This window comes from Narcine bancroftii, chromosome 2, assembly GCF_036971445.1.
Source record: "Narcine bancroftii isolate sNarBan1 chromosome 2, sNarBan1.hap1, whole genome shotgun sequence".
Lineage (NCBI taxonomy): Eukaryota > Metazoa > Chordata > Chondrichthyes > Torpediniformes > Narcinidae > Narcine > Narcine bancroftii.
Genome location: NC_091470.1, coordinates 157301169 through 157328230, shown reverse-complemented (window position 1 = coordinate 157328230; position 27062 = coordinate 157301169). Strand labels below are relative to the sequence as shown.

Below are 27062 nucleotides of genomic sequence, written 5' to 3'. Positions count from 1 at the left end.
ATGTTGACATTAGTTCTTCTATCTTCTCAGCTGTTATTTAAGATGTTTTGAAGATAGCGTTGATGGAACTTTTCAAGTGCCTTCAAAACTTGTTGGTATGTCGTCCAGGTTTCTGATGCATACAGAAACATTGGGATCACCATTGCTTTGTACAATAACATTTTGGTGTCCATTCAAATCTCATCAGTCATAATCTAAGATTATAAGTCTTATTTTGAGTCATCCACAAGCTGATCCAGTGCATTTAAGAAGGTGTTTGGTCTTATCATAGATTGACATTGGAAGTGAAGGCACTGGTGAGTGTATTTGTTTAACGTTTACACTCCAAGAAGCACACAATACTTCACAAATCAACCAACTAGTTCCAGTGGCATGGGAACCACAATGATTAGAGCTGATGGATTTGTTGCAGCCTTCATCCATCTTCACAGTCATTGCGTTCGGAGTAACTTCGTCCACCTGTTCCACCGTTGAGGACTTGGTTGGATTGTTCTTTGTCAGGAACCTCACCCTTGACCTTACTGCCATGGGTGGCCCTACCAGGAACATAGCTCCAAACAGCATCACTCTTGGGATCACAGGACCACACAAGCTTCTCCACCACAACAAGTGACAATCAACAGAGAAGCACTTACACAAATCCTCCACTGATCCATATTATTATTCTCCCCACATTCCCATCAACTCCCCCAGATTATACAATTTTCCTACACATTAGAGGCAATGTTGATGGGCAATTAACCCAGCAATGTGCATGCCTTTAGGATGAACGCCAGAGCATCTGGAAATAACTCAGGTTGTTGCAGGGAAAACATGTTAATTTCACATAGGTCAGAGGTCAGAATTGTATCTAGGTTACTGAAGCTATGGGGCATCAGCTCTACTAAATGCAGACTCTGTGGAGACCTAGCATGAATTAATCAGTACTATGCACTTGTGGACAACTCCTTATGCTGGAAGACCAACAGATGTAACTCAGATGAAAGCTTGCTAATCTTCCTGTGGTACTTATTGACCTCAAATCACATCACTGGGATTGCCCATAGAGCCCTGTGGTAAACAGCTGTAGAGGATGATCCTTGGCAAAGACCACTGCATCACTTTCCACATCTTCCTTGCAAAGACATTATCCAGAAGGAGGTTAATGCTAGTTCATCCCATCCCAGCCATGTCAAGGGCAGTGTAGAGACTCTGGCTCTATAATGAAACATCTGACAGGGACAACCCCTCTCAACACCAGGCAAGGGAGGGTTTCAGAGGGCTTCTGAAAGAACTGGCATTGACTGAGTCTGCTGGGGTATCCACCATCTCCATTTCCCTCAAGACCTCTAGGGGATGCATTGCAGAAAACTATATCATTGAATTCTGGTCACTGGTGTTTTGCTGATGAAACATTTCCTCAAGAAACAGGTCAAACTGAAAAGAAGTATTCAAGACAACAAGGCTTGATGCATCACTCACTACACCAGGGATGGGGAGAACCTCAGTGATAATGTGTTAGCACATGCAAGGTTTATGCCTAGTTCAATTCAGTCTGCCCACATCCTTCTTGAAGGTTTTGGCAAAATATAATACAAACACAAGGTCATGACCGAGAACAGGTCAACTTGAACTTGCCTCATTCAAGATTTGATTGGGAAGATTTTCATTTCCCAAACATTGGTTTGGACTGATGTCTGTCTTGACCAGTTGTATCCAAACGTGGATCTGCTCATCAGTCCTATTTTAGCCAGCTCATCCATCATTTAGATATGTTATACTATCAAAGCCCTGGTCCAGGCTAACGAGGTTATTGTCCACCACCTAGTTCTGCTTGAAGTCAAGTGTTTCCCTGAGTCGCACAAATCTGTCAGACATCCTCTCATCTGGATTCATCTCCCTCTTATTTAGTCCAGGACACATTAGCTGGAGAAACAAGCCCTCACCACTCTCTCTCAAAGGACTGAATTTTTTGTGTCATTCAATTTTAATTGGTCCTGCCTAAACAGATATTCCCTTTGTTCTATATCCTATTCTCAGCCCCTCCCCTAGGTTCTTTCCCCTTGATCAAGTTCAAGTTCAGAGTCCAGTCCACTGTACACACACACACAATTCATAGAACATAATGATCAAATAATCAAAAGAACTACTGTATATATAAATATTTGGGATGGTTACAGTTACAGGATACTATTCGTCAATCTCACAGCCTGTGGGAAGAAGTATTCCCCAGCCTGAATGTCTTGATTTTGATGTTCCTGAACCTCCTTGATGGTATTGGGTTAAAAAATACTGTGCGCTGGATGGAAAGGGTCTTCAATGATTCCTTGGGTCTTATTTAGACACTGCTCCCAGTAAATGTTGTATGTTGAGGAGAGGGAGACCCCAGTGATCCTCTTGGCTGCATTGAGAAGGCGTACAAAAATATATTGTTCAATGAAGCTTCAAGGACGCTCTTTTTCACCACTTCCAAGAAGATCCTCTGTCGAGACCCCCAGTCTGATGCTATGCAGCTACCATACCACACAATAATACAGCCAGACAGGAACTCTCAACTGTGCTCCTGTATGAAGGTTGTTAAGATGGAGGTCGGTATCCTTGCGCTCTTCAGCTTTATACATGTAAGATCACCCCCTTTTTCTCTTTAATTTCGATAAAGGGTCCAAATGGCCGATCACTTGTCTGACCTGCTGAGATCCTCCCGCAATGTGTTCGGTCAAGATTTCAGAATCTGTTCTTTTTAGTCTCTCCACCTTCAATCTACTCTCCAACAATGTTCGATTCCTCGTAGTGATTTACTGAAATATTACAACTATTTTTACATCCGGTACCGCACGGATGGCAGTCTCTTCAATCTGAGGCGCCTGCAAGCTCACATCAAGACACAAGAGAAACTTGTCCGTGAACTACTCTTTGCAGATGATGCCGCTTTAGTTGCCCATTCAGAGCCAGCTCTTCAGCGCTTGACGTCCTGCTTTGCGGAAACTGCCAAAATGTTTGGCCTGGAAGTCAGCCTGAAGAAAACTGAGGTCCTCCATCAGCCAGCTCCCCACCATGACTACCAGCCCCCCCACATCTCCATCGGGCACACAAAACTCAAAACGGTCAACCAGTTTACCTATCTCGGCTGCACCATTTCATCAGATGCAAGGATCGACAATGAGATAGACAACAGACTCGCCAAGGCAAATAGCGCCTTTGGAAGACTACACAAAAGAGTCTGGAAAAACAACCAACTGAAAAACCTCACAAAGATAAGCGTATACAGAGCCGTTGTCATACCCACACTCCTGTTCGGCTCCGAATCATGGGTCCTCTACCGGCACCACCTACGGCTCCTAGAACGCTTCCACCAGCGTTGTCTCCGCTCCATCCTCAACATCCATTGGAGCGCTCACACCCCTAACGTCGAGGTACTCGAGATGGCAGAGGTCGACAGCATCGAGTCCACGCTGCTGAAGATCCAGCTGCGCTGGATGGGTCACGTCTCCAGAATGGAGGACCATCGCCTTCCCAAGATCGTATTATATGGCGAGCTCTCCACTGGCCACCGTGACAGAGGTGCACCAAAGAAAAGGTACAAGGACTGCCTAAAGAAATCTCTTGGTGCCTGCCACATTGACCACCGCCAGTGGGCTGATAACGCCTCAAACCGTGCATCTTGGCGCCTCACAGTTTGGCGGGCAGCAGCCTCCTTTGAAGAAGACCGCAGAGCCCACCTCACTGACAAAAGGCAAAGGAGGAAAAACCCAACACCCAACCCCAACCAACCAATTTTCCCTTGCAACCGCTGCAATCGTGTCTGCCTGTCCCGCATCGGACTGGTCAGCCACAAACGAGCCTGCAGCTGACGTGGACTTTTTACCCCCTCCATAAATCTTCGTCCGCGAAGCCAAGCCAAAGAAGACAACTATTTACTTCTCCATAGGCGCTGTCGCTGCCTGACCTCTTGGATTTCACCCCCACCCCCCTAAGATTTCCAGTTTTTATAATTTTTTAGTTTGCCTTTCGCTCGTTCCTCATGAGTGCTCCTTCGATCCTCAGCTCCGTTCAGTGGCCAGACGTGGGTCCTGGCCCATTTGCTCTGCATCTGTAATGTTCCCTTCCTATATATTCGCAGTCCATCGGTGCATTTTGACAAGAATGATTTAATGCTCCGGGGCCTTTGGCTGTCAAATACGAACACGGTATACATCTGCAGTCTTCCGGGCTGGAGGGCGCTGACAGCGCTGGAGTCTGAAGTTTCAATCGGAACAAGACGCTGGAGGAGGCGTGATTGACGGCACTGTTCGCGGTGATTGCAGTCATTCTGAGTGACCCCCAGCCTCGACAACCAATCTGAATATTAACACGATAAACCCCCGAAAACAAATGGCATTGAAAAATAGGCCGCATGAACCGCTACAAATCCCGCCCTAGACTCTCAGCTGATTGGCTGCGGGTTCAGCCGCGCCGCAGCCGACTGGACAGTTTCAGTGTCAATTTTGTTACTTCCTAAATGTATCAAGTTAATGTGGATCGGAGCTGAGCCGCGGGGATTTTGCTCCACCGAGCCTTCGGGATACATTTGTGTATCTTCATTCCTGTATCTGGGTGCAGGGGAAACCGAGGGGGCAGGGATCGCGCCCCGGATGCTGGAACCCGTCAGCCTGATGGTTGCATAGAGTGATCGTTGGATAATTCTTCCACCATGGGCAATGGGATATGCTCCAGGAGACAGAAGGGACTCCTCCAAACGGGATTTTGTGTCCTAGTTGTACTTTGTTTTGGGCTCGGATTTTACACTTACGCCCACCTCAAGGAAAAAGTGCGGAGCGCCGAAATGTTGGCCCAGAAATACAAACAACAGCAGGAATCGGTCTCAGCTCAGTTACAAGGTGGGTCTGAATGGTGGCATGGGTTCCCAAGAGTTTAAAAAGAGCACAGACACGATGTTCCACGATTGGTAGAGGGTGCGGTTAGAGGCAACTAATGTTACGGGCCATCACAATTTATAGCGGCGAAACTTTAGAAGTGAAAAGTACACATCAGACTTTTACCGCCGCTATTTTTGTGGGGAACGTTGTAAAATGTGCTAATTCGGGATGTTTACATTCCTGGAATAGTTGCCGTTTGCAACAGATTTTGTTCTAGTGGAGGTTACGTAGGAACTCAAATGCTTAGAATTTTACACTTGCTCATCTCTAATGTGTACAATATTCATTAATGTTGAGAGAAAGCACTTTATCCAGGTCAAAGACACGAGGGTTTTGGTACACTCATCTCGGTTTTGGGAAACCTCTTCCTCGCGTGGTTCTGAAAGAAGTGTTATCGTCCCGTGGGAAACACATTAAAAGTAAGTTGCAACTGAGCAGACGAAGTTTAGATGGAGGAAGATTCTGTCAGTAAACGATTCACTATAGTCCTGGTTTGCTTGTCTCGTTTGACGTTGCTCTTTTTGCTGGCCATAACTTTGATGTCGATTCTGAACACTTTAGTTGCTTTGGGAAGCGGGTCTAAAATTCTCTAAGGCCTGTTCTATTTGCATTAACTTTATAAGTCAACGAGACGTGGTTTCAACTCGAACGTGCGGAAGGAGGCAGACGCACGGTGTTAGCAACCAACAGGAAAGACTCCCGCGGAGATTCGCAGAACTTTCAAAGAATTCAGACTGAAATAGTGTAACGGGGGGTGGGGGGGGAGGTGGAAGGTGGAAATCTCTGTGCACATGGGTAGCTGAGTGGAGTCCTGCGTGAATGTGTAAAGCCGAGCATATGCAGAGCCCTCTCCTGGGAAGTCTTAAAAATTAAAACCAGACAAGGTAAACAGGTGTGGGAGTACTGACTTAAGATGTGCCCGTTGTTGCAAAATACTACACTTGGTTGCATTGAGAAAGGAAATTGAGCAAAGGTTGTGTAAACATTAATGTAGGTTATCGTTCAGCTGTAATGAAACTGACCAGAAGTATACTTGCATCATAAAATCCAGTGTTGATAACCTTCAAATAAAGGTCGAAATGATCTAAACTTCAATAAAAGACCCCGCACTCAGAATGAGGTGAAACAACGGGTAAACATTTTTTAAAAAGTGTTGATTCTAAATCATTGCGAGAAGTTCAGTTATGTCTTTCATTTTGTGAAACACAAAAGTCTGCAGAACTGTGGTTGACGTAAAAAAGCACAATGCTGGAGGAACTCAGCGGGTCAAACAGTGTCCTTGAAATGGCAAAGATACGAGCAAGATACCTTGGTGAAGGCTCAAGCCCGAAACGTTGGTTATGTAACTTTATCTTTGCTCTCTAAAGTACATTTTTATGTCTATCATTTTGTAGTTTTTCTGAAAGAGAATATTTTAATATGTCTATAATCTATAATGGTGGTAATTTGAAGTAAAATTATTAATGGTGATAAATGCATTTTGATTAATCATTTTTAATTTAGAACTTCTGTAATGCTAACAGCTAAACATTGCAAGGAGTGTCTATTTAAAGATTAGTCATTTGCCTGAAGCATTTTTTTTCATTGGATTTCTCTTAAGGTGTAACTTTGTTTTGGTAAGTGTAACAAATATTTATTAGAAAAGACAGCTGCTTTTTCACCAGGTGCCACGCTATTTTGTTCTCACAGCATTTTATAAGAGTTCATAAGCTGAGATCCTCCTGCTATCACAGAAATGGTTGACTTTATTATTAGGTAGCCACACTGACACTGATTTTTGCATTTCATAAGAGCAGAATAGGAGCCAAAATAGGCTATTCAGCCCATCGAGTCTGCCCCACCAGTCAATCTTGAACTGATCCATTTTCCCACTCAGCTCCACTGCCCTGGCTAATCTTCCTTAAATACACCCAATGACCTGGCCTCCACAAGTATCTATGGCAACAAATTCCACAGATTTACCACCTTCTGGCTAAAGAAATTCCTCCGCATCTCTGTTCTAAGTGTACGTCCTTCAATCTTGAAGTTATGCTATCTTGTCCGACCAATGGGATTACTTAAGGTGGTATGTGAGTGGGATAAAAAAAAGTTGAGAACCGCTGTCCTCGACTCTCCCACCATGGGAAGCAATCTTTCTGCATCTACTCTGTCCACACGTTTCAACATTCAAAATGTTTCACTGGCTCATTCTCCTCAGTTCCATCGCATACAGGCCAAGCTGTCTAACGCACCTCATCTGATAACCCTTCCATTCCCAGAATCATCCTAGTGAATCTCTTCTGAACCCTCTCCAACATCAGTGCATCCTTTCTTAAATGAGGAGCCCAAAACTGCTCACAATACTCTCAAGTGAGATCTCACCAGTGCCTTATAAAGTCTTAACATCACATCCCTGCTCTTGTATTCTGTTCCTCTTGCACAGGCCAAGCTGTTGGTTGGTGAGTTCCCTCTGTCATTTCAGATCGGCAGGTAATGAGAAGAGCACGGCGAGAGGTCACTTGTGCTGTGTGAAACAGCAGGAACCTGTCTAAAGTTCAAACATATAGCTTCATATGATAGAATACATTAATTTCATGTGGTTAGACAGTCAGTCTCAGTTATTAGTGCTGAGAGACAACAGCACTTGGTACTTTGAAACTTCTCATGTAGCCATGAAATCAAGATTAGATCCTCCTTTTAAATAGTGTTGAGGGGTAAATGTTGGCCTGGGCTCTGAAAAGAACTTTGTTGGTTTCCTTTGACTGGGACCACAGGAACACCCATTCCCACTTGAGTGGGCATCTTCAGCAGTGCAGAACTCATCCTTTGCGTCAGCCAAGATCTTGGGCTGCAATTTCTGAGATGAATCTTGAACCCAAAATTTCCGACTATGAAGTCAAATGTCTCCCACTCAGCCATGGCTGGTTCCAAGCTGACACAAGCTGTTCCAATCCACACTGTATACATGGCTAATGATTTCTGAGTATGACCTTCAAAATGATGTGGTGAGGATATCATCAGTTTAATACTGCCTGCACTGACCAGTCCTGAGGTACAGTTAAAAAGTTTGTCCTGCGAGCAGTCCAGATAGTCAACACGTTCAAATTAGACCAGTAAAAATTTAGTAAGAAGTGCGGAGTTACAGCAATAGAGAGAGATCACTGAGAACAGAGCAAAGGCAACGTTATCTTAGTGTGACATTCACTCGGGGGTCTGATAATGGCAGGAAAGAAACTGTTGATGTGTGAATTTTCTCGATCGGAGGATGGAGAAGAGAGAGTGGGCATATGATGAGATGAGTCTTTTAACATGTTGGCTGCTTTTCTGAGACAGCAGGGTGTGGATGGAGTCATTGGAGGGGAGGTTTGTGTGGTGCTCTAAGCTGCGTTCACAACTTGACCATGCAGTGACAATCCGCACGGACTTTGTGGCGACCATCAGTCTGACACTGTCTGTATGGACTGCATACTGACCAGTCTGACACTGTCTGAACAGACTGTGAGGTGACCATTTTGACACTGTACGGAATGTGTATTGACCAGTCTGACACTTTCTGCACGGACTTTCAGAGACCAGTCTGACACTGTCTGTATGGACTGTGCGGTGTCCAGTCTTACACTGTCTGCATGGACTGTTTAGTGACCAGTTGACACTATCTATACAGACTGTGTAGTGACTATTCTGACACTGTCCGTATGGACTGTGCGGTTGACATCATTCTGACATTGTCCACACCAACTGTGGATTGACCTGTCTGACACTGTCTATATGGACTATGTAGTGACCATCAGTCTGACACTGTCCATATGGACTGTGCGGTGACCATCAGTGTGACACTGTCTGCACTGTACTACATAATAACTGTACTACTTGGTATTTTCTACATCTGATCCTGCTTTTTTCTTTGTTGTCTTCTCATTTCACACATTTCTCGGCCTTACAAAAAGCCATTTGCTCATTAAGCAGAAATCCGATGACGGCTCTGTTAAAACTCACAGCCTGCTGCGAACTCAGAGAAGTGCATGTGATCTGGCTGCCACTTGCTCTATCTCGCCTTCACATTGTGCACCAGTTTAATGTTGTGGTCAAACAATAATACATTCCATCACAGCCTCCCTTGCCTTTTTAAAAATTTTGTAGTGATCAGTAAATGCCTGATATTTTCTTTTTGCCATTTTCTAAACCTCTCTTCCCCTCTGCTCACTGCTGCCCCAGGATCTTAAAACTATGAAAACTTCTCAGCTGCCTCACCCTCAACTTTCATCTGGAAACTATCCTTATAAAGCATAAAAATCTGCCATCGTTCTCCCAGTGCTGCTGTGCTTGGACTCTTGCAGGTTACAGTTCAGATGTTGAGAGCTTGCTCTGTCATTTCTCTTTTCATGTTTTTATTTGATTTTCAATGTTATATCACATTTTTTTACCTATTTCCTGATTGACTGGTTCTCTGCTTGTTTGCACTGTTCTGTGTGACTTTAACCCTTCTTAATTCTGTAGCATGGGTGGATCAAACCTCTCCTGGTCTGAACTGTTGTCAAATGTCAGCTAATGCTCAGTGAAATAAGTTAAATATTTAACATTTTTGGAGAATCAGGTTCTGATGTGTCATCATTTTTCATGACAAAATGTCTATTCCTGAGGAGTTGACAGTGTAACAGCCATGACTTGGTACTTTCTCTAAAGAGTGGAATAAACACATTAATGAGATTCTCAGAGCAAAACTAGTAACATTTGGCACAGCCCTGCCACACTGTCCAGTCCCCATCCATTGGTTATACAGCACAGGGTGTTATGCCTGTGAAAAGTTTCAAAATGAATGCAGCTGGGCATTCTTCTTGTTCTCAGTGGCTTTGAGCTATCCAATATTTGGGTAAAGTGTTGGCAGGAAGAGCAGTGGAGTTTGGACAAAGGGTTGACCTGTAGCGCTACTATGCCCTACCTGTCCTTGGATAATATTCCTGTACTTGTACTCCTTGAATGCAGCACTCCATTCTCCTTCCCCTAGACATCATTGGGCCTCACCGTGTAACTCCATAAAGGCATGGTTAGCCTAGTGGTATCACAGTGCCAGCAACTGGCGCGGTCGGCAAGGAGTTTGTATGTTCTCCCCGTGACCTGTTAGTGTTTTATCCGGGTGCTGCGGTTTCCTCCCACCCTCCAAAAAGATACAGATGTTGGTCAGTTAATTGGGTGGCACTGACTTAATGGGTTGGAAGGGTCTTCTACCATGCTGTATCATTAAAAATTTCAAAACAAATTATTACAATTAAATCTTAGGCAGTCATCACTCAAAGCTGAAGGAAGATACTACTACTCAAGCAGCGTAATGAAGAGGTTCAAAAATCCAGTGTGGCTGAAGCTTTGGCAAGGTGTAAGGGGCCATTGGGAAGGAAGATCCCCCAATCTCTGAAGGGATAGATGTCCACTCTTTTTGGGAAAGAGTCACATCCTTGCAATATAGCTGGCAAGATATCCTTTTACCGCAAGCTGAGTGTCAGGAGAAAACCTCTTGTACATTTTCAGCCAACCTCATTTCCTTAGGCCCTTTCTGCCCCATCACATTGTCTATCCTCTCTCGCTCCCTTCTCCCTTCCTCACCTAATGTCCACCCCACCCTATTCCTTACTCTGCCAACCACCTTCCTTATGTGAACCATCATTAAAGGAGAAATAGCAGAACACGTAGGAAGGAATAATAGTATCATCAGTAGGGGTTCCTTAAAGGAAAATCTTGCTTGACTAATCTCCTGGAATTTTTCAAGTACGTAACAAGGAGGGTGGACTTGGGAGAGCCAATGGATGTGGTGTACTTGGACTTTCAGAAAGCCTTCGATAAAGTCCCACACAGTAGGCTAGTTTGCAAAATCAAGGAACATGGTATCGGGTGTAGGGTGCTGTCATGGATAGATAATTGGTTGAGAAATAGAAAACAAAGGGTTGGGATAAATGGGCCATTTTCTGGATGGCAGGATGTGACGAGTGGGGTCCCACAGGGGTTGGTGTTGGGCCCTCAGTTGTTTATATCCTACTGCTATGGGTGGATTGCACAGGATTAACAGGAAGTGGAGGATTGAGTGGAATGACCTTTAACATCTGTTTCTTCTCACAGTGGTGTACGAGCACCGATCCAGACTGGAGCGTTCCCTGCAGAAGGAACGGAGTGAACACAAAAAGACTAAAGAAGGTTAGATGGTTCCCTCTGGCCGTGTGTCTCTGCACTAACATTTCAGTCCTGACGTAACCTTCCTTTTCTGTGATTTTTTTTTCAAAAATATCCATTGTAAGATTTTAAATATACAAAATATTAAACTTTTTCTTATAAACACAAGCAAAAACAAAACAGTCTCTCACTCCCCTCCCCCTCCATACATACAGATCCGTTCATACATATATTTTAGATATATAGAGTACAATTGGGGAAACTGCTTTTGTATTTATAATAGTTACTTTTATAACCTTAGTTTTCCTTATAATTGTATCTGGGCCCCTATGTGGCCACGTGTGGCTACCAGACCTTTACAAAAGTGTCCTATTTATTCTTTAAGTTATAGGTGATTTCGGACCCCCCCCCCACCCCCCCCCCCCCCGCCCATAGGTTGAACAGCTGTTCATTTCTGCTCCATCATGCTATAAGTAGAGGGGAGTCAGGCTTCCAAGTGATTGGAATACATTTTATTGCTACCACCAGTGCTATTTTTATAAATGAGATTTGATATTTGGTCAATTTATTGCTTATTTCCATGAATTATCTAATAGATATAGCCCCAAGTCGCCCACAAAGGCCACTCCTGTTATTCTGGTTAATTATTCTGCGATTTCTTGCCAAAATGGCCTCACCTTCACGCACGACCATGTGGCATGTAGAAAAGTTCCTGTCTCAGTCCCACATCTGAAACACATCTCCGAAATTTCGGATCTATGTTACATTTGTAGGGTAAAATATAATTGGTGTAAAGAATTATACTGAACCAGTCCATAACTTGCATTTATAATTGACGTCATGCTGTCCTTACACCAATCTGACCAGCTCCTTTGAAGTAATCTTCCTTTGTGGAGCAGTTTGTAATGGTTGGCTGATCACACTGGAAAACAATTTTTTTCAAAAGGTTTGCTTCCTGAATGAAGAAGGGAATTATGACAGATAACTTCAAGCTGAACACAAAGATAGTTTCAGATTTGTTGTATCACGTAGGTAGTTGGAGAAATATTAACTTAACTTTTATTGAATTTACCATGTTTAATCACATAATGATGCTGACACATTACGTTAGTTTAACTGACCTAAAAACGTTTTGCTGCTGATTTTCATTTGTACTCAGCATCTGATGCCTCTTGTGCCAGTGTCCAACAATAGTCGGCCAACACAGATGAATTCTATTCGCCTCAACACCGTTTTCCCATGGTCGCAATGTCCTGGTGAAACCATGTTCATCACTGACTGCACTAAGATCAGCCGAGAAGAAGTCCAAATGCGAATACAGAAAATGAATTTTTAATAACATTTTGCACTTCAAATGCTTGATGTAGACTTAAAATATGACAGGAGATCACAAGAATAGGTTATACCTTGAAAGAAAAAGCATGTGATAGGAAAATGTTAGTGATTTTCGTGATCAGCAGCCCGAAATCTGTAAAATATACCAAAAGGTGTTCAGGAGGCAAAATCTTCGTTGTCCAGAAAGAATCATGCACCCAGCAAATACAAACCAAAAACCTCACCTCAGTGTTTTGAATTTCCTGTGGGTTTCCTGAACTAGATCTCTGCTGGATCTCTAAGCAGGGTCTCAACATAAAAATTGACTCTTTTCCTCCACAAAGGCTGCCTGAATACCTCCAGCAATACCTCCTTTTATTTTGCTTCCTATTCCAGCATCTTGTGTCTCCACTGGGTTTGTGTCTCCACTGGGTTTGTGTCTCCACTGGGTTTGTGTCACTAGGACACTGATAACCTGCAAGATGCCAGGCTTGGTACAATACCAGCCGGAAGTTGTAGCAGAGAGACTGAAGCTGAATGTGTGCATGAGCCTAGTGACCCTGGGGACTCATGCTCCCTGTGAGAGTTACTGCCCAGTGGTGTTGATTCCATGAGATGGACAGTACTTGCAATTTTTTTCCCCCAAAGTGAGGGAGGGTCAAGTGTCCTGAAACGCTGTAATCTTGAGAAAGAGAGGGGGGAAAGGAAGGGGGGAGGGGAGGAGAGAGAAGGAGAGTATGTGAGTGTGTATGTAAGAGAGAGGATGTGGATCTGGAAAACATCCTGAGATAAAGAAAAAAGTTCTCAGGGACACTGATCCAGCACATGAAAATGAGTGATTGTGTCCAGGGACTCTGTGCCTTGAGAGAGGGAAATAATGCTTTGGTTCACTGAGATCCTGAGAGTGAAAGTAAAGACAAAACAAGAACAATGTGCCCAGGACACTGTCTCCAAGAAAGCAAAACCATGCCCATGAATATTGCCTAAGAGAGAAACAATGCTTGGTAATTCTGTGTCCCAGTGAGAAACAATGGCACATTTGTAACTATGGCATAGTTTGTAGGTGGTATTTGGTTGTGTTACCTGCATCCCAGCACATTCCCTTTGCTGTATCACAGGGGAATTGGTTCTGACAGCAACGTAGGTGGTTTGAGCTCAAGCACTGGAGGAGATGCCAAACAGCAGTGTTTCCATGCACTAGCTGCTGTTGAGTGTAGGTTTCATTTTGTTTCCCCTAAAGGTGACGTTTCAGAGGAAATACTCTATTTTTGTGGACCTTCAGGCCTGTCCTTAAATCATTTAAATTATAGGATTATGATGTGGAAGCAAGACATTATTATTATCCTTTGACTGGAGTGAACTGAGGCAAGACTGATCTTGCATTCAGTGTAGAAACAGCCATTTGCTATATTTCTGCAGTAGCTGCAGGTGGGCTGCAGTAACCATATAACCATATAATCATTTACGGAGCAGAAACAGGCCATGTCGGCCTTTCGAGCCTGCACCGGTTCACTAGAACAACTCCACTAGTTGTCCTCTAGTCTTGCTGCCAATGCTTAGACCTGGAGCAAACAGTGAACTACTGGAGGAATTCAGCGGGTCAGACCAGAAATGGTCTTGATAAAGGATTCCAACCTGAAGCGTTGACTGACCATTTCTACACATGTTCCTCCAGCAGTTCAGTGTGTGCTCCAGAGGCTCCCTGACACAAACCCATGACACCTGAAAACTGTCCCCATCTCAGTGCTTTATCCAGGTCTACAGCACAGAAACTGACCCTTTGGCCCTTCTTGTCTGTGCCAAACTATCTTTCTGCCTAGTACACTGATCTTCACCCTGACCATTTCCCTCCACGCCCCTCCCGTGATTCTGTGAATCTTTGAAATGCGTAAATTCTCAAGTCATTTTTCAACCCAAAATTGGTGGGGCTTCAATACAGGAGTTCCTGGGTTATGAATGACCTGACATGGAATCCGAGGTAGTGCCAATTCTCCCATACAATTTTAAGGCCGGTTATAATATTAAACCATTTCATGGTATTCATTAATGACTGTACTGTGCTTATATTCCATTACATGTCCTCCTTGAGTTACAATCAGCTGACATGTGAACACCTTGTACATTAAACGAGAGTTCAGTCAGATCAGCCATGATCTCATTAAATAGCAGTGCAGGTTCGACAGGCCTACTCCTGCTCCTGTTTCTTATGTTCTGATGTGAAGGGGTCCTATTTAGCATTTATTGATGGTTCTTGATTCTAGATCAATAGTAACGTGTTCCAGTTCTTCCACAAATGGCTTTTTAAAAATAAATTTTAGACATACAGCACAGTAACAGGCCATTGCAGTCCAAGGGTCTGGGCCACTCAATTTACACTAAATTAACCTACAACCCCCCCCCCCCCCACCAAGTAAGTTTCGAACGGAGGGAGGAATCCGGAACCCCCAGGGAAAACCCACGCAGACACAGGGAGAACATACAAACTCCTTACAGACAGCATGGGATTCGATCCCCAGTCTCGATCGCTGGTGCTGTAAGGGCATTGCGCTAACCGCTACACCAACCAGGACAGGGTGTGATACCTGATGGGGGTCAGGTTTTAATTTCACTCGCGAGAGAGAGTTTTAGTTGCCTGTATTGGGTGACTGATCCTGTACACCGCAACGAAAAAGTGACCTGAAATTGGCCTGTGTGACGTTCTGCTGCAGAAGCCAAAAGTCCTTAAAATGCTGACATTTCAATTAAAAGTTTACACTCCTGAGGTCCACTGGTACTGCTGCAATTTTAGAAATTGGACCAATTAACAAAGTGACACAAATCTTTAAATGAGACTTTTCTAAATTTATATTTAAGTATTTTATTTCTAGATGTACTCCCTACAGAACTTGCCTGGGTCAACACAGTTTTCCCACTGATTTCACCTGCTCTGACTCTATAATTTATCAGGAATCCTACTTAATGTCGTCTGAAACTTCTAAACCAAAACCTGATTAATGATGAGTGCTTGAGAGTGAGATCACGGTAAAAGATATGGAGGAGCGAGAATGATCTGAGAGCTGGCATAAACTCAGTGGATTGAATGGCCTGCTCTTCTGTTGCAAGACTATGAAAATAAAAAGCTGAGACACTTCGAGCCCCAGGAGAGTGCCACCTGTACATCCTGTCAGTCAGCCATCACCATTCTTCTGGCTATTGTTAGGTCTGCTTTGTTCGAGAATGAGTGAGTCAGACACCAGACTGAGTCAAAATCAAGGTTCTTTATTACCGGATTGTAACACTTGCAACTAACAGTGCTAGTTGGAGAAGGCGCATTCTAACGATATCAGCAAGTGGTGTTTTTTTTATACCCCAGGACACGCACTTAGTAAATTATCATATCATTACACTGTCCAATGAATAAGCTGTTGCTACCCTTCACTGTTAGTCTGCTGCACATCATCTTGTTATTGCCACACTTACCTTGAGCGTACAAGGTCACACCTGCATCCTGTTACTCCTTAGTACTGGGTGACTCCTTCTCCGGTCCCAACTCATGATGTTTTTACCTTACACTATCCATCTTAAACAATGATGATGGTTCCTTTCTGTCAATCTGTGGGGTTAGATATGAAGCTTGTGTGTGAGTGGATTTAGATGAGTAGGGGTTGGACAGGTTCAGGCCCACCCTCTCGAAATCCCCTCCCGATCCAGTGGCATGGTGAGGTCCAAGACGGCTGCTGCAGTGAATGGCCAGACCAAGCTTCGATGCAAGGGATGCCCTTTCTGTACTTCACGGCATGTGTTTGCTAGATGGCCGTTGACCCTACGAGAAGGTTTGTCTGCTCTTTGATAGATCTTGTTTTTCATCCTGCAAGGTGTCTAGCCATCCTCCACACCAGGCAAGCCTGGTGGGGGAGCCAGTTTAGTCACCGACCATGCCACAAGTAGCACTGGGTTAAATGGTACCAGTAATTCTCAGACAAGTGACCTGACCTGCAATCACCATAATCACCTCTGCCTTGTCTCTCTCCCCTCTTCACTCATCTTTGTCCTTTGGCTAGCTGTCTCCCTTCAAAGATGGGCTTATGCTTGCAGAGAATCCCTAGGATTGCAATATATATCTTAATTTTGACATATAGCATGGTATCAGGCCCTTTTGGCCCACAGGCCCATGCCGCTCAATTACACCCAATTTACCTCCAACCCATTTTTGAAGGGTGGGAGGAAGCCAGAGCACCCATAGAAAACTCATGCAGACACAGGCAGAACATACAAACTCCTTACAGACAGTGCGGGATTTAAACCCGGGTCACTGGCGCTGTAACAGCATTGCGCTTACCACTGCGCAAACATGCAATATTGGTCAAAAAGGGTGGGAGACCGTGCAGGAAATGCCTTCTAATTCTGTTTGGCTGTTTTCTGTGTTTGAGTATAATCCATCTGTGCTTCCTGGTACTCTGACTTTGCAGGCAACAAAAAGGATGGTCTTATTTATTTAAAGAGGAAATCCTGTTAGAGATGCTGAGCTAGATTAAGCATTGCACTTCAAGATGAAAGTCTTTGTGGTAGGGATATCTGTGTTATCAGCTCTATGCTCCTGAAGGATAAATGAGAATCATTCCTTGCAGGAATCCAAGTTCCTAAGTGGGAATACAGTGAAATGTATTTAAGTAGGGTTATTTAGCATAAAATATTCACTGCTAAATTCAATGCAGAGAAGGGGGAATGTCTGACTAGAGAATGATAGGGAAGGGGGGGCTTGCTGTGGCAGGGAATGCTGAACTGAATAGAAATGGTGCAGTTCAAGGAAAGCCAAGTAAAGATCAGGAAGGAAGGGATAGAGGATGTGTAGGTATGGAGAGATGCAGTAAGGTGGAAGGAGGAAAGGGAGGAGAATATGAATTGTTCGATGACCGGAGAACTTGTCTCTGTGCAGCGTTGTCAGGGTGGGGAGTGGAGAAGGGATCCAAATTAGCAACAAACTGCCGGAAATGTTCAGGCAATATCAGTGGATGGAAAAATGGAGTTAATGTAGCAGGTCAAATGAAGGAATAGGAACAATGCTCTCACTTAGAGGATCCTGGGGACTTTGAACTTGGTACCTGAAAAGGTGGTTGAGGCAGAACCACTCACTGTGTATAAACATTTCTTGGATGTTCACATGAAGAGCTGAGACCTTAAAGTGCTACAGATCCACTATTGGAAGGTGGGATTAGGTTAGGTAACTCCTTATTAATGATCTCCTTCCACGATTCTGCTCTGAATTTATGTGCAGGTTGTTGACAGACAGTTCGGGAAGGTGGGTGTCCACATCAGATCAAGATAACCGTATGGTTTCCCAAACCTTACATTTGAATGGCTGATCTCTTATTTTGAGGTTGTTCCTCTTTACAGAAGGTTCAGAGGGAATATCCATTCTGTATCTCCTGTCAAGTCCTTTAAGAATTTTTTAAAAAATTTTCTGAACTCCCAAGAGTTTAGATCAAGTCTGTCTAACCTCTCCTCCCTGAAGTCAATCAGACAAACCTTTGTAACCATGTACGTCCTCCCTTGGGTAAAGAGACCAAGCCTGTACACAATATTCTGATCACAATCTCACAAGGGCTCCATGTAGTTGGAACAAATTGCCTCTAATCTTGGATTGAATTATTTATTGAGATACAGTGGAAAAACTTTGTTTTGCTTGCTATCCAAACCAGTCATTTCAATACTTACAACAGGTAGTGTAAACTAAAACAAGAGTGCAGAGTACAGTATTACAGAGAAAAAGTTCAGTTTAAACAATGCAAGGACAGCTACATTGGCCTGCTCTATAATCTGCTCACAGCATCTGATAACAGTGGGGAAAGAAACTGTCTTTGGAGCTGGTGCTGTGAGGAACATAGAACATTACAGGCCCTTTGGCCCACAATGTTGTGCCTACTATGTAAACCTACTCTGCAGCTATCTCATTTTTCCCCACCTCATGCCCATAACCCTCTATTTTTCTTGCATCTTGTGCCTATCTAAGTCTTTTGAATGTTCGTGTTGTACCAACCTCCTCCACCACCCCTGGCAATATATTCCAGGCATCCACCACTCTCTAAGTAAAAAGCTTAGCTCTGATATCTACCCTAAACTTTTCTCCACTTACCTTAAACCATTGTCCTTTGGTGTTTGTTATTGTCATCTCAAGAAAAAGCTGCTGGCTGTCCACCCTATCTAGGCCCCTCATAAATCTCCTCTGTTGTTCTCAAGAGAAGAGCTAAGTCAACATTGTGTGTGTCTTCATACTTGTGTATCTTCTGCTAACCGGGAGGGAAGAGTAGAGAGTTTGACTAGGGTGGGGGAAGCCTTTTATAATACTGCTGTATATGGTGACTCTTTGAGAGTTGCTCCCATCAAAGACTCTCCTTTGCATCCTCTTAACTGGTGCAGCCAGGTCTTTTTTGCATTAAGGTCATTGGTTGGTTTTCCTTTATGAATTGCTTGTGAAGCTTTTCTGTTGCCTGTCAGTTGATGACACCAGGTTGCCCCTGATCACCAGCCCCTTTCAGCTCCTCACCATGCACCAAACTCAAGGTTGGGTCTTTCACATCTGCCGCTCACTCTCATTCTGTACGATCACCACCTTATGGCCTAGCCCCTCCTCTACTCTGCCGTAGCCCTCTGGTTGTGGTGCCCTGTGTCATTTTAACTGCATTACTTAAGCACAGTTCGGCGGGCAGCAACCTCCTTTGAAGAAGACCGCAGAGCCCACCTCACTTTCAAAAGACAAAGGAGGAAAAACCCAACACCCAACCCCAACCCACCAATTTTCCCTTGCAACCGCTGCAACCGTGCCTGCCTGTCCCACATCGGACTTGTCAGTCACTAACGAGCCTGCAGCAGACGTGGACATACCCCTCCATAAATCTTCATCCGCGAAGCCAAGCCAAAGAAGTTAAGCATAAATTAATCAAATACATCCTGCTTTCTGACTGCCTGTCAGCCTTGCAATTCCATTTTGTAAAAACTCTGAATTGTTGGTCATTGCTCCTTCAGCTCGAATCTCCGGCATTCTTTCCTTGAAGTGTTCTGAACCTCTCCTTCAATTTGCTATTTAAAACTTACCGCTCTGACCAAGGATTTTTTTTTTTGGTTCCCTTGGAGAATCTCTTCTTTTGCTGAAAATCATACTTTTAACATTGATAATGATCCTGTGAAATGCTCTGAGTCGTTTTAACACGATGAGCGCGGAATGTAAATAAGCAGAAGTGATCCTTATTGCGACTGTGGTGAGCTGCTGGGAGGTGCAATCTCCTGGGGTGGGGGGGGTCCTTAAATTCAGTGCAGAGCTGAGTGTGGTGTCCACTTACAGCTCCTGCTTCCCACTGACATTACATTTTGACTATTAAAGCATTACCTGATACTGTCTGAATGCCAATTCATTCTCCTTTTCTCCCCTGTCCCTGCAGATTTTCTGGTGTATAAATTGGAAGCTCAGGAGTCATTGAACAAAGAAAAGGTAAGTGCCCGCTTTAAAATGGAGCTCCTCATTTCAGCAATCAACTCATCTCTTTTCTCACTCTTCCAGGTTTAAATTGCAAGGTAAATAGAGAGAGAGAGAGATCTCAGTGTCCTCCTGCGTGACACACATTTAGTGTGCAGGTGCAGTGTAAATTGGCCCTTATTGTGAGAGACATGGAATTTAAAATCTTTACGTTTTTAAAAATTATAATTGTTACAATCATACAGGGCTATACTTGAAATCCCCTATGTGGTTTTAAGAAAGGATAGACTACCATTGGAAGCAGTCTATAAGGCACAGGAGCAAAATTAGGCCATTCGGCCCATCAAGTCAGCCCCACCACTTCATCATGGACGATTTGCAACCCTTTTTATCGCCATTCTCCCGCCTTCTCCTCATACATAACCCTTGACTTCCTTCCTGATTCAAGATTTTAAATTACCCAATGACTTGGCCTCCACAGCAACAAATTCCATAGATTCACCACCCTCTGGAAAAAGAAATCCCTCCTCATCCCTGTTTGTGTTCTGAGGCCATCCCCTCTGGACCTAGGCTACCCCACCATAGTCCAGGTGGGATTCACTGGGCTAATTCTTGAGATGAGAGGATTGTCCTTTTACGAAGAGCTAAAAAAATACATTGTTTGGAGTTTCGAAGAATGAAAGTGATCTTATTGAAATGTATAAGGTTCTAAAGGAGCAGGACATGGTAGACGTTGAAATGTTTCCATGAGTGGGAGGGTCTCTAATAAGGGGACTTAGTCACAACATAAGGAGGAGGTCATTTAAAACAGAGGTGGATAGGAATTTCTTTTTCTATAGGGTAGTGAATCCTTGGAGTTCCCTTCCCTTTGTGTTTGTGGAGGCTGGATGCCTGGAGGTATGTAAGGAGGAGATGGATAAATATCTGAAGTTTTGGAGACTAGAAGGCTGTGTGACTTGGCATGAGAGGGGTTAAGACCTGAGGCAGCTGGGCTGAGATCAGGCTGATGGGAACCACGTGACACTCTCTGGTTTTCTTGTGATCTTTTATCTGTTCCAGCTGTGTTTTCATTTCAGGTTGTGAAGTGTTTGCTTTATCTTCTGTTTACTATTCAACCAAACAGAGCTGGGGTACATTGGGTTAGTTCAGGGTCCAGCCAAACTGTAGGGAGAATCTGAGGTCCAGTTAAAATCTTTGAACAAGTTTCAGAGTCCAGATCTGCTCCTGAGATGAGAAACAAAAAGGCTAGGTCACTGTTTCGTCACAGCACCAAGTGAGCTGCACTGTCAGAGGCACTCTCTTTATTTTAAAATTTAGCCATGCAGCATGGTAACAGGGCCTTTCAGCCCACAAGCCCATACTGCCCAATTACACCCATGTTATCAATTAACCTACAAACCCCATCTGTTTTTGTAATGTGGGAAAAACCAGAATACTTGGAGGAAATCCATGCGGACATGGGGAGAGTGTTCAAACTCCTTACAGACAGAATGGGATTCGAACCCGGGTCATTGTCGCTGTAACCACTGCACTGCCCATGCCGCATTGCACTAACCATGTTGATGATAGCTTTAACTTCATGTTCTCAGATCTGAAATGTCCATTTGAGAGGGTAGATGGGCCTTGGTTAAAGGTAACCAGGACGGATACTGTGGGTGTCCTGTCCTGGTTCGATCTGGATGTTTCAAAATCACTTTCAGTGGGAGGTTTCGACATGAACATTGGTTGCTACATTTCCTTTCCTGAAACTCGTCATTAGGAAATATGCTTTGGTATGTCTTGAAAGCCTATATTGTATATACTTATGTAATAGTTGATCTATGTCAGAGTTGACCCTCTGCCTTTTACAACCCAAAAATCATGTATTTTATGTATGACCAGTCTAAATGTCGACATACCCCCTTATTCACCCTAGTCATCCAACCTCACCCTTCCGAGCTCCAGATGCCCTGACCATGAACCCTTGTCTCAACCGTCCACCCATCCAAGCTCCCAATTCCGTAACCATGAACTTTCACCAGCCGCCCGCCCACGACCGTGAATCCTCGCCCCCTTCCACCCACCTGACCTCCTGATCAACCACCCATCTGAGCTCATGGTGCCCTGACGTGAACCCTCACCTCAGCTACCCACCCATCGAGCTTCTGACCACCCTCTCAACCGAGTTCCTGACACCCCGACTGCCCACCGTGGTTAATACCCTGGTTCTGATGCTGGATACCCTCTTGCTGCTCAACCATGCAGTTTGTCTACCAAAGTTGTATTTGGTTTTGTTTGCTAGATGCAGAAGTGTACAAGGTTGTGATGTTTGTTGTCTTTATTCCTGTGGTACCTGTAATCCTATACAAGGGAAATATTTTTAGTAAAACACGAAAGTCTGCATAGGTCGTGGTTGAAGTAAAAACACTCTGCTGGGGAAACCCAGCAGGTCAAACAATGCCCAAAACTTGATTACATGTGTTTATACCATACTTTTGGATTCTTATAGCACAGATAAAGATACACAATCAAAGTTTTGGGTTTGAGCCCAACAAGAACCTTTCTGTTCACCAAGAAATAGAATTGACGGCAAGTAGGCTGTAGTTTATCTCTTCATCCATGTCCCAATCAGGTTTTCCATTAATAACCTCTTTTTGGTTGGCTCCCAGCATTATCTTGGCTGCATGTGATTAATAGGGGCAGAGCGGGGTCTGGAAAGGGTTTGAAGGATGGGATGAGGAATTGGATTGGATCTGAGGCTGTAGACAGTGGAAATGGATTGACCTTGAAGCTGCAGCTGCAGTTGGGGTTGGAATGTTGTTTTGGAATTGCATTTGGGGCAGGCGTATCGGTGGGAGGGATGAGGCTGGAACAGTGTGAATAGGATAGGGTGCTGGTTCTGGTGGAGGCTGCTTGGGGAGGGTGTCATGAGGGTGGTGGGGGGTGGGAATGTGCTGATGACCTTATGTTGCGACGACGCTGCAGTGTCTGAATCTGTACTGCGGTTGTCCACTGGTTGATGAAGCTGCTGGTGAGCTTGTATTATCTTATACATTAGTATAATGCAGAGATGCACTGAAGTTTTTGCTGCAGCTATACACAGTCATGTAAGAATAAGTATAAATTAAATTAACACAATGTGCAATGAGAGGAGAAAAGATAAATAAAAAAAGATAGATGAATATTCACAGTTACAATGGTGCAGAAAGGAATGCTGTTTGAATCGTGCAGGAAATTTTTTTTTTAATTTAAATGTTTTAATTTTGCAGAAACAGGCCATTTTGGCCCATGAGCCCATGCTACCCAATTTCACGCAAATGACCCATAACCCCTGGTATGTTCTGTTTTGAATGGTGGGAGGAAACCAGAGCACCTGGAGGAAATGCTCACAGACACGGAGAGAATGTACAAACTCCTTATAGAGAGCACGGGATTCAAACTCCAGACCCAGTCGGTTGTGCTAACCGCTACGCTAAATGTGCCGCTATATTCTATCAATGCACCTTATTATGTTCCTGTGACTTTAGCAGTAGCTAACCTGCTCTATTTAAATCTCTTGCAGCAAGATGCCATGAATCGTTATGGTGCTTTAAGTTCTCAGCATACAATACTGAAGGTAGGTGTGACTGCTGGTACGTGATCCAGCAGCAGCCCCTCATAAAATTGGTGGCTGTGAGTCTTTCTGTTGGCTAATGTTCAGAAGTTAGGGTTTGTTGGATGGTCACAGCCCAGCATTATGCTGGCAACAAGGAGCATGGTTAGTGTAGCGGTTAGCGCAACACTGTTACAGCGCCAGCAATTGGGACTGGGGTTTGAATCCCACGCTGTCTGTAAGAAGTGTACATTCTCTCTGTGTCTGCATGGGTTTTCCCCAGGGGCTCCAGTTTCCTCCTACTGTTCACTGCAGAAGTGCTGGGGGCAAATCTGGGGGGGGGGGGGGGGGTCTCTCTTTTGCTTCTCTCTCTGTGACTTGAAGTCTGACAATTCTTCCCGGTGGCGAATCTACCTGCCTTGCAGCAGGCAAAGAGAAATTTCATGTAATATGACATTGCTTTATTACTATGGTAATAAATTTTATCTTGAATCTTTAAAACATACTGGGGGTCTTAGGTTACTGGGTGTGATTGGGTGGCATGGGCTTGTGGACTGAAAGGGTCTGTTACCGTGTTGTTTGTCTAAATTTAAATTAAAAAATAAATTAAAAAAGTTATGTGGAGCAGGTGGATAATTGTAGATGGTGCGTAGTGAGACAATTCAGCACAGTCTCCAATTTAAGGCCCTCTCTTCTATATCTCACTTGCCCATCATTTGCTCATTGATGATTTTTTGCTCTCACTGTCACCCTTCTTTGTGCTTGCCCTTGTATTGGAAATGGATTGTCTCCCACCCTTCCTAATTGTTACCATCCTGCAACCCAGCAACCACCGAGGGTGGGTCCTGGTGAGCCCCGGTAGCCTGGTGTTCCCAATCCCTGCAGGCGCTGGAGGGGAAACTGTTGCATTGGCCTGGGGCAGTGGGGTGACTCTCAGTACTGAGGCCAGCTGTTGCCTTTACAGAACCAGCAGGAAGAAATAAAGAAGCAGCTTGTGCAGCTTCAGGTCCAGCACAACAGTCTGCAGCTGGAGCACAGGAAGGCAGTGGAGACTCACAGCCAGCAGTACCGGCAGTTTCATCAGCAGAAGGAGCTGGAGATCAGCAGCTTGCAAGGTGTGTGCAGGTCCATGCGTGCGTATGTGTCTGCATGTCTGTCTGTCTGTGTGTGGACGTGCATGCATGACTGCGTGCGTATCTGTGTCAAAGGGTTCTTCAAAATCCAAATGCACCTCATCCGTTATTTCTCCTTTATCTATTTGATCGATCCTCAAAGTTCTCCAACGAACCTGTCAAACATGATTTCCATGCCGTGAATCTATATTGACTTTGATCAGTTTAGTGTGTGTATGCACTGGCTGAATGCATTCACAGTATGTCTCGTAGACACGAGGGACCAAGTGCTATTGCGTATTGGCTCAGTGTATGGACCCAGAAATGTTGATGGGGTCCCGGTGCTTTCTGTGTTCAACACAAGGTATGGGTGCTTTCTGTGTTCAACACAAGGTATGGTAATTGGTCATTGCAAAAAGCTAGGCTGAATGAAGGTTTTGGAGGAACTGCCTTTGTGTGGGGTTCATGCTTGAAATTCTAGAACAGGAAGGGGTGGGAGGGGGTCACCTATTTCCTTTTCTCTTCATCTTTTTCGTTTTTGGTTCTCACTCAAGCACACGCTTCATCTCCCAGCTCTCTGTAATTTCTATAATGAGTGTTCAGGCTGTTAATTGGTCTTTTCTCTTGATTTCTTTCTATCATTCCATAATCACTGTAACTAGTTCCTTTCTCACAGACAATATCGCAAAGTTAAAGCAGGAAAGCAAGCAGCTGCGGAAGTCTCACCAAGAGATGCACGTCCAGCTGGCGAAGGCCCAGGTACACAGCAGTGAATGTCGAGGCTTTAATTCTCCTTGTGAAGCCCAGTTCCAAATCTCCAAGAGACCTAACGCTTGTTTCTATCAGCTTGCTTGGAGGTTCAGGTGCTCAACTTCCTCTTGCTAAGTGGCTGTATTTAATGTTGAAGTACGGTAAAATCCCCTGGTGGATAAGTATATTTTCCTGTAGCTTGAGATTTATTCTTACAATGCCTAACTAATAGATCGGTATTAAGAATAAATAGTTTGAAAGACAAAAACACTTGACTGTACTTACACTGCACAAACTTCACTTGGTTGATTATATAAAACTTAAAGCATTTTACTTTATTTTCCGTCACTCTTTGAAAACATTTAACAGTTGCTGCATCTGCAGGTTCCTCCCCCTCCACGGAGTCGCCCAAAAGAGGAACAATAACATTATAGATAATTAACCAACCCCCCCTGCAAGTTTACAGATAAAGCTTCTGACTAGGGTGACTTACTAAGCAGGGATAAGGAGACACTTTAACAGTGTCACCCCAACGGCGAGTGGCATCAACCAACTCTTCATCCTGGGTGACACCATTGCTGTTTCACACAACTTTATTCAAATTGCTGCTATGAGAAAGCACAATCAAGGCTCTCTGCTGGCTGAATATTTTCTCCTATCTTCATCAAAGGTTTATGTGTGACTTCAGAGAACAGTAGTGCTGGCATTTCCACAGATTTAATCCTGCTCCCACAGAGTTTCTGTCTCACTGAGAATTCCATATCTTTCCAACTGCCTCACATTGACAATCTCTTCCCATTTGGATCTGTGCAAAATTATTAAGTCCTTTGTACAGTTTCTTGCATTAATTTAACCATTAGAGAGGATTATGACCAGAAACAGTCCCAGCACTAACTCTTGTACAGCTCACAAAATCTCACCAAGTATTGGGTCGATAATCAGAGAACCAGATCTATTCAATAGGGGACCATGCCAAACTCAAATCCTTTGCCCCTTCTAAGGATTTGATCAAATTAGCAGGACTTCCACTTCCCATAGAAAACTTTGATTAGGCTGTACTTGGAGTATTGCGGTAATTCTGGTTGTCCCATTAGGGAACGAGGTGGAGGCTTTGGAAAGGGAAGAGATTTACCAAGATGCTTGTATAGAAATTGAACTCATTTCTTTAGAATATCAGAGGCTGGTGGGAGAACTAATGGAAGTTTATAAATTATGGGAGGTATTGGTAGGATAGACAGTCAGGATCTGTCTCTCAGGGTAAAAATGGCAAATTGCATTAATTTGGTATGTGAGTGGAAGGAAAATGGTTTAAAAATCACTGTTTTAATTGTGCCTAATTGACTCATTATGTGCACGATTTCATAACTCCAAAGGAAATGGGCCAATGACAATTTTTCTCAAGCAAAATATTTCAACCTTCCCTTCCCATTCACATACCACCTTAAACAATCCCTTACTAATCACAGACCACATATGGCATAGGGATTGCTTAAAATGGAATGTGAATTTAGGGGGGCAGTTTGAAAACCACTGCTATAGGGCACACATACAGACATACAGAACAGTAAAAGACCCTTTCAACCCATGAGCCCATGCTGTCCAATTAAACCCAGTTGAACTACCGCCCCCGGTACATTTTTGAACGGTGGGAGGAAACCAGAGCCTCTGGAGGAAATCCACATAGACACAGAAAGAACGTACAAACTCCTCACCAACGGTACCAGATGCAAATCCTGGTCACGGTGCTGAAACGGCATTGTGCTACCTCTGCGCTAACCGGGTCGCCCCTTTTAAGGTGTAGTGCGGATTTTAAAGGAAATGTGCAGGACAGG

At 44.0% G+C, this 27062-nt stretch overlaps 1 protein-coding gene across 9 annotated transcripts in view; it reads left to right on the top strand.

Moving 5' to 3' along the window:
* The window catches only part of LOC138754484 (Golgi integral membrane protein 4-like), a 97869-nt gene that overhangs the window by 47181 nt on the left and 23626 nt on the right, over positions 1 to 27062 (top strand). For 4 of the 9 annotated variants that reach the window (XM_069918815.1, XM_069918813.1, XM_069918816.1 and 1 more), the window contains 5 exons: positions 10983 to 11057; positions 19763 to 19812; positions 23339 to 23392; positions 24333 to 24483; positions 25157 to 25239. In XM_069918815.1, coding sequence (XP_069774916.1) covers positions 23348 to 23392; positions 24333 to 24483; positions 25157 to 25239 — 279 coding nt within the window. In that variant the 5' untranslated portion in view covers positions 10983 to 11057; positions 19763 to 19812; positions 23339 to 23347. Of the gene's footprint in view, positions 1 to 4221; positions 4857 to 5169; positions 5315 to 6099; positions 6229 to 10982; positions 11058 to 19762; positions 19813 to 23338; positions 23393 to 24332; positions 24484 to 25156; positions 25240 to 27062 lie in introns of those variants that run through there. The other 5 variants (XM_069918807.1, XM_069918808.1, XM_069918811.1 and 2 more) reach the window with 5 other exon arrangements.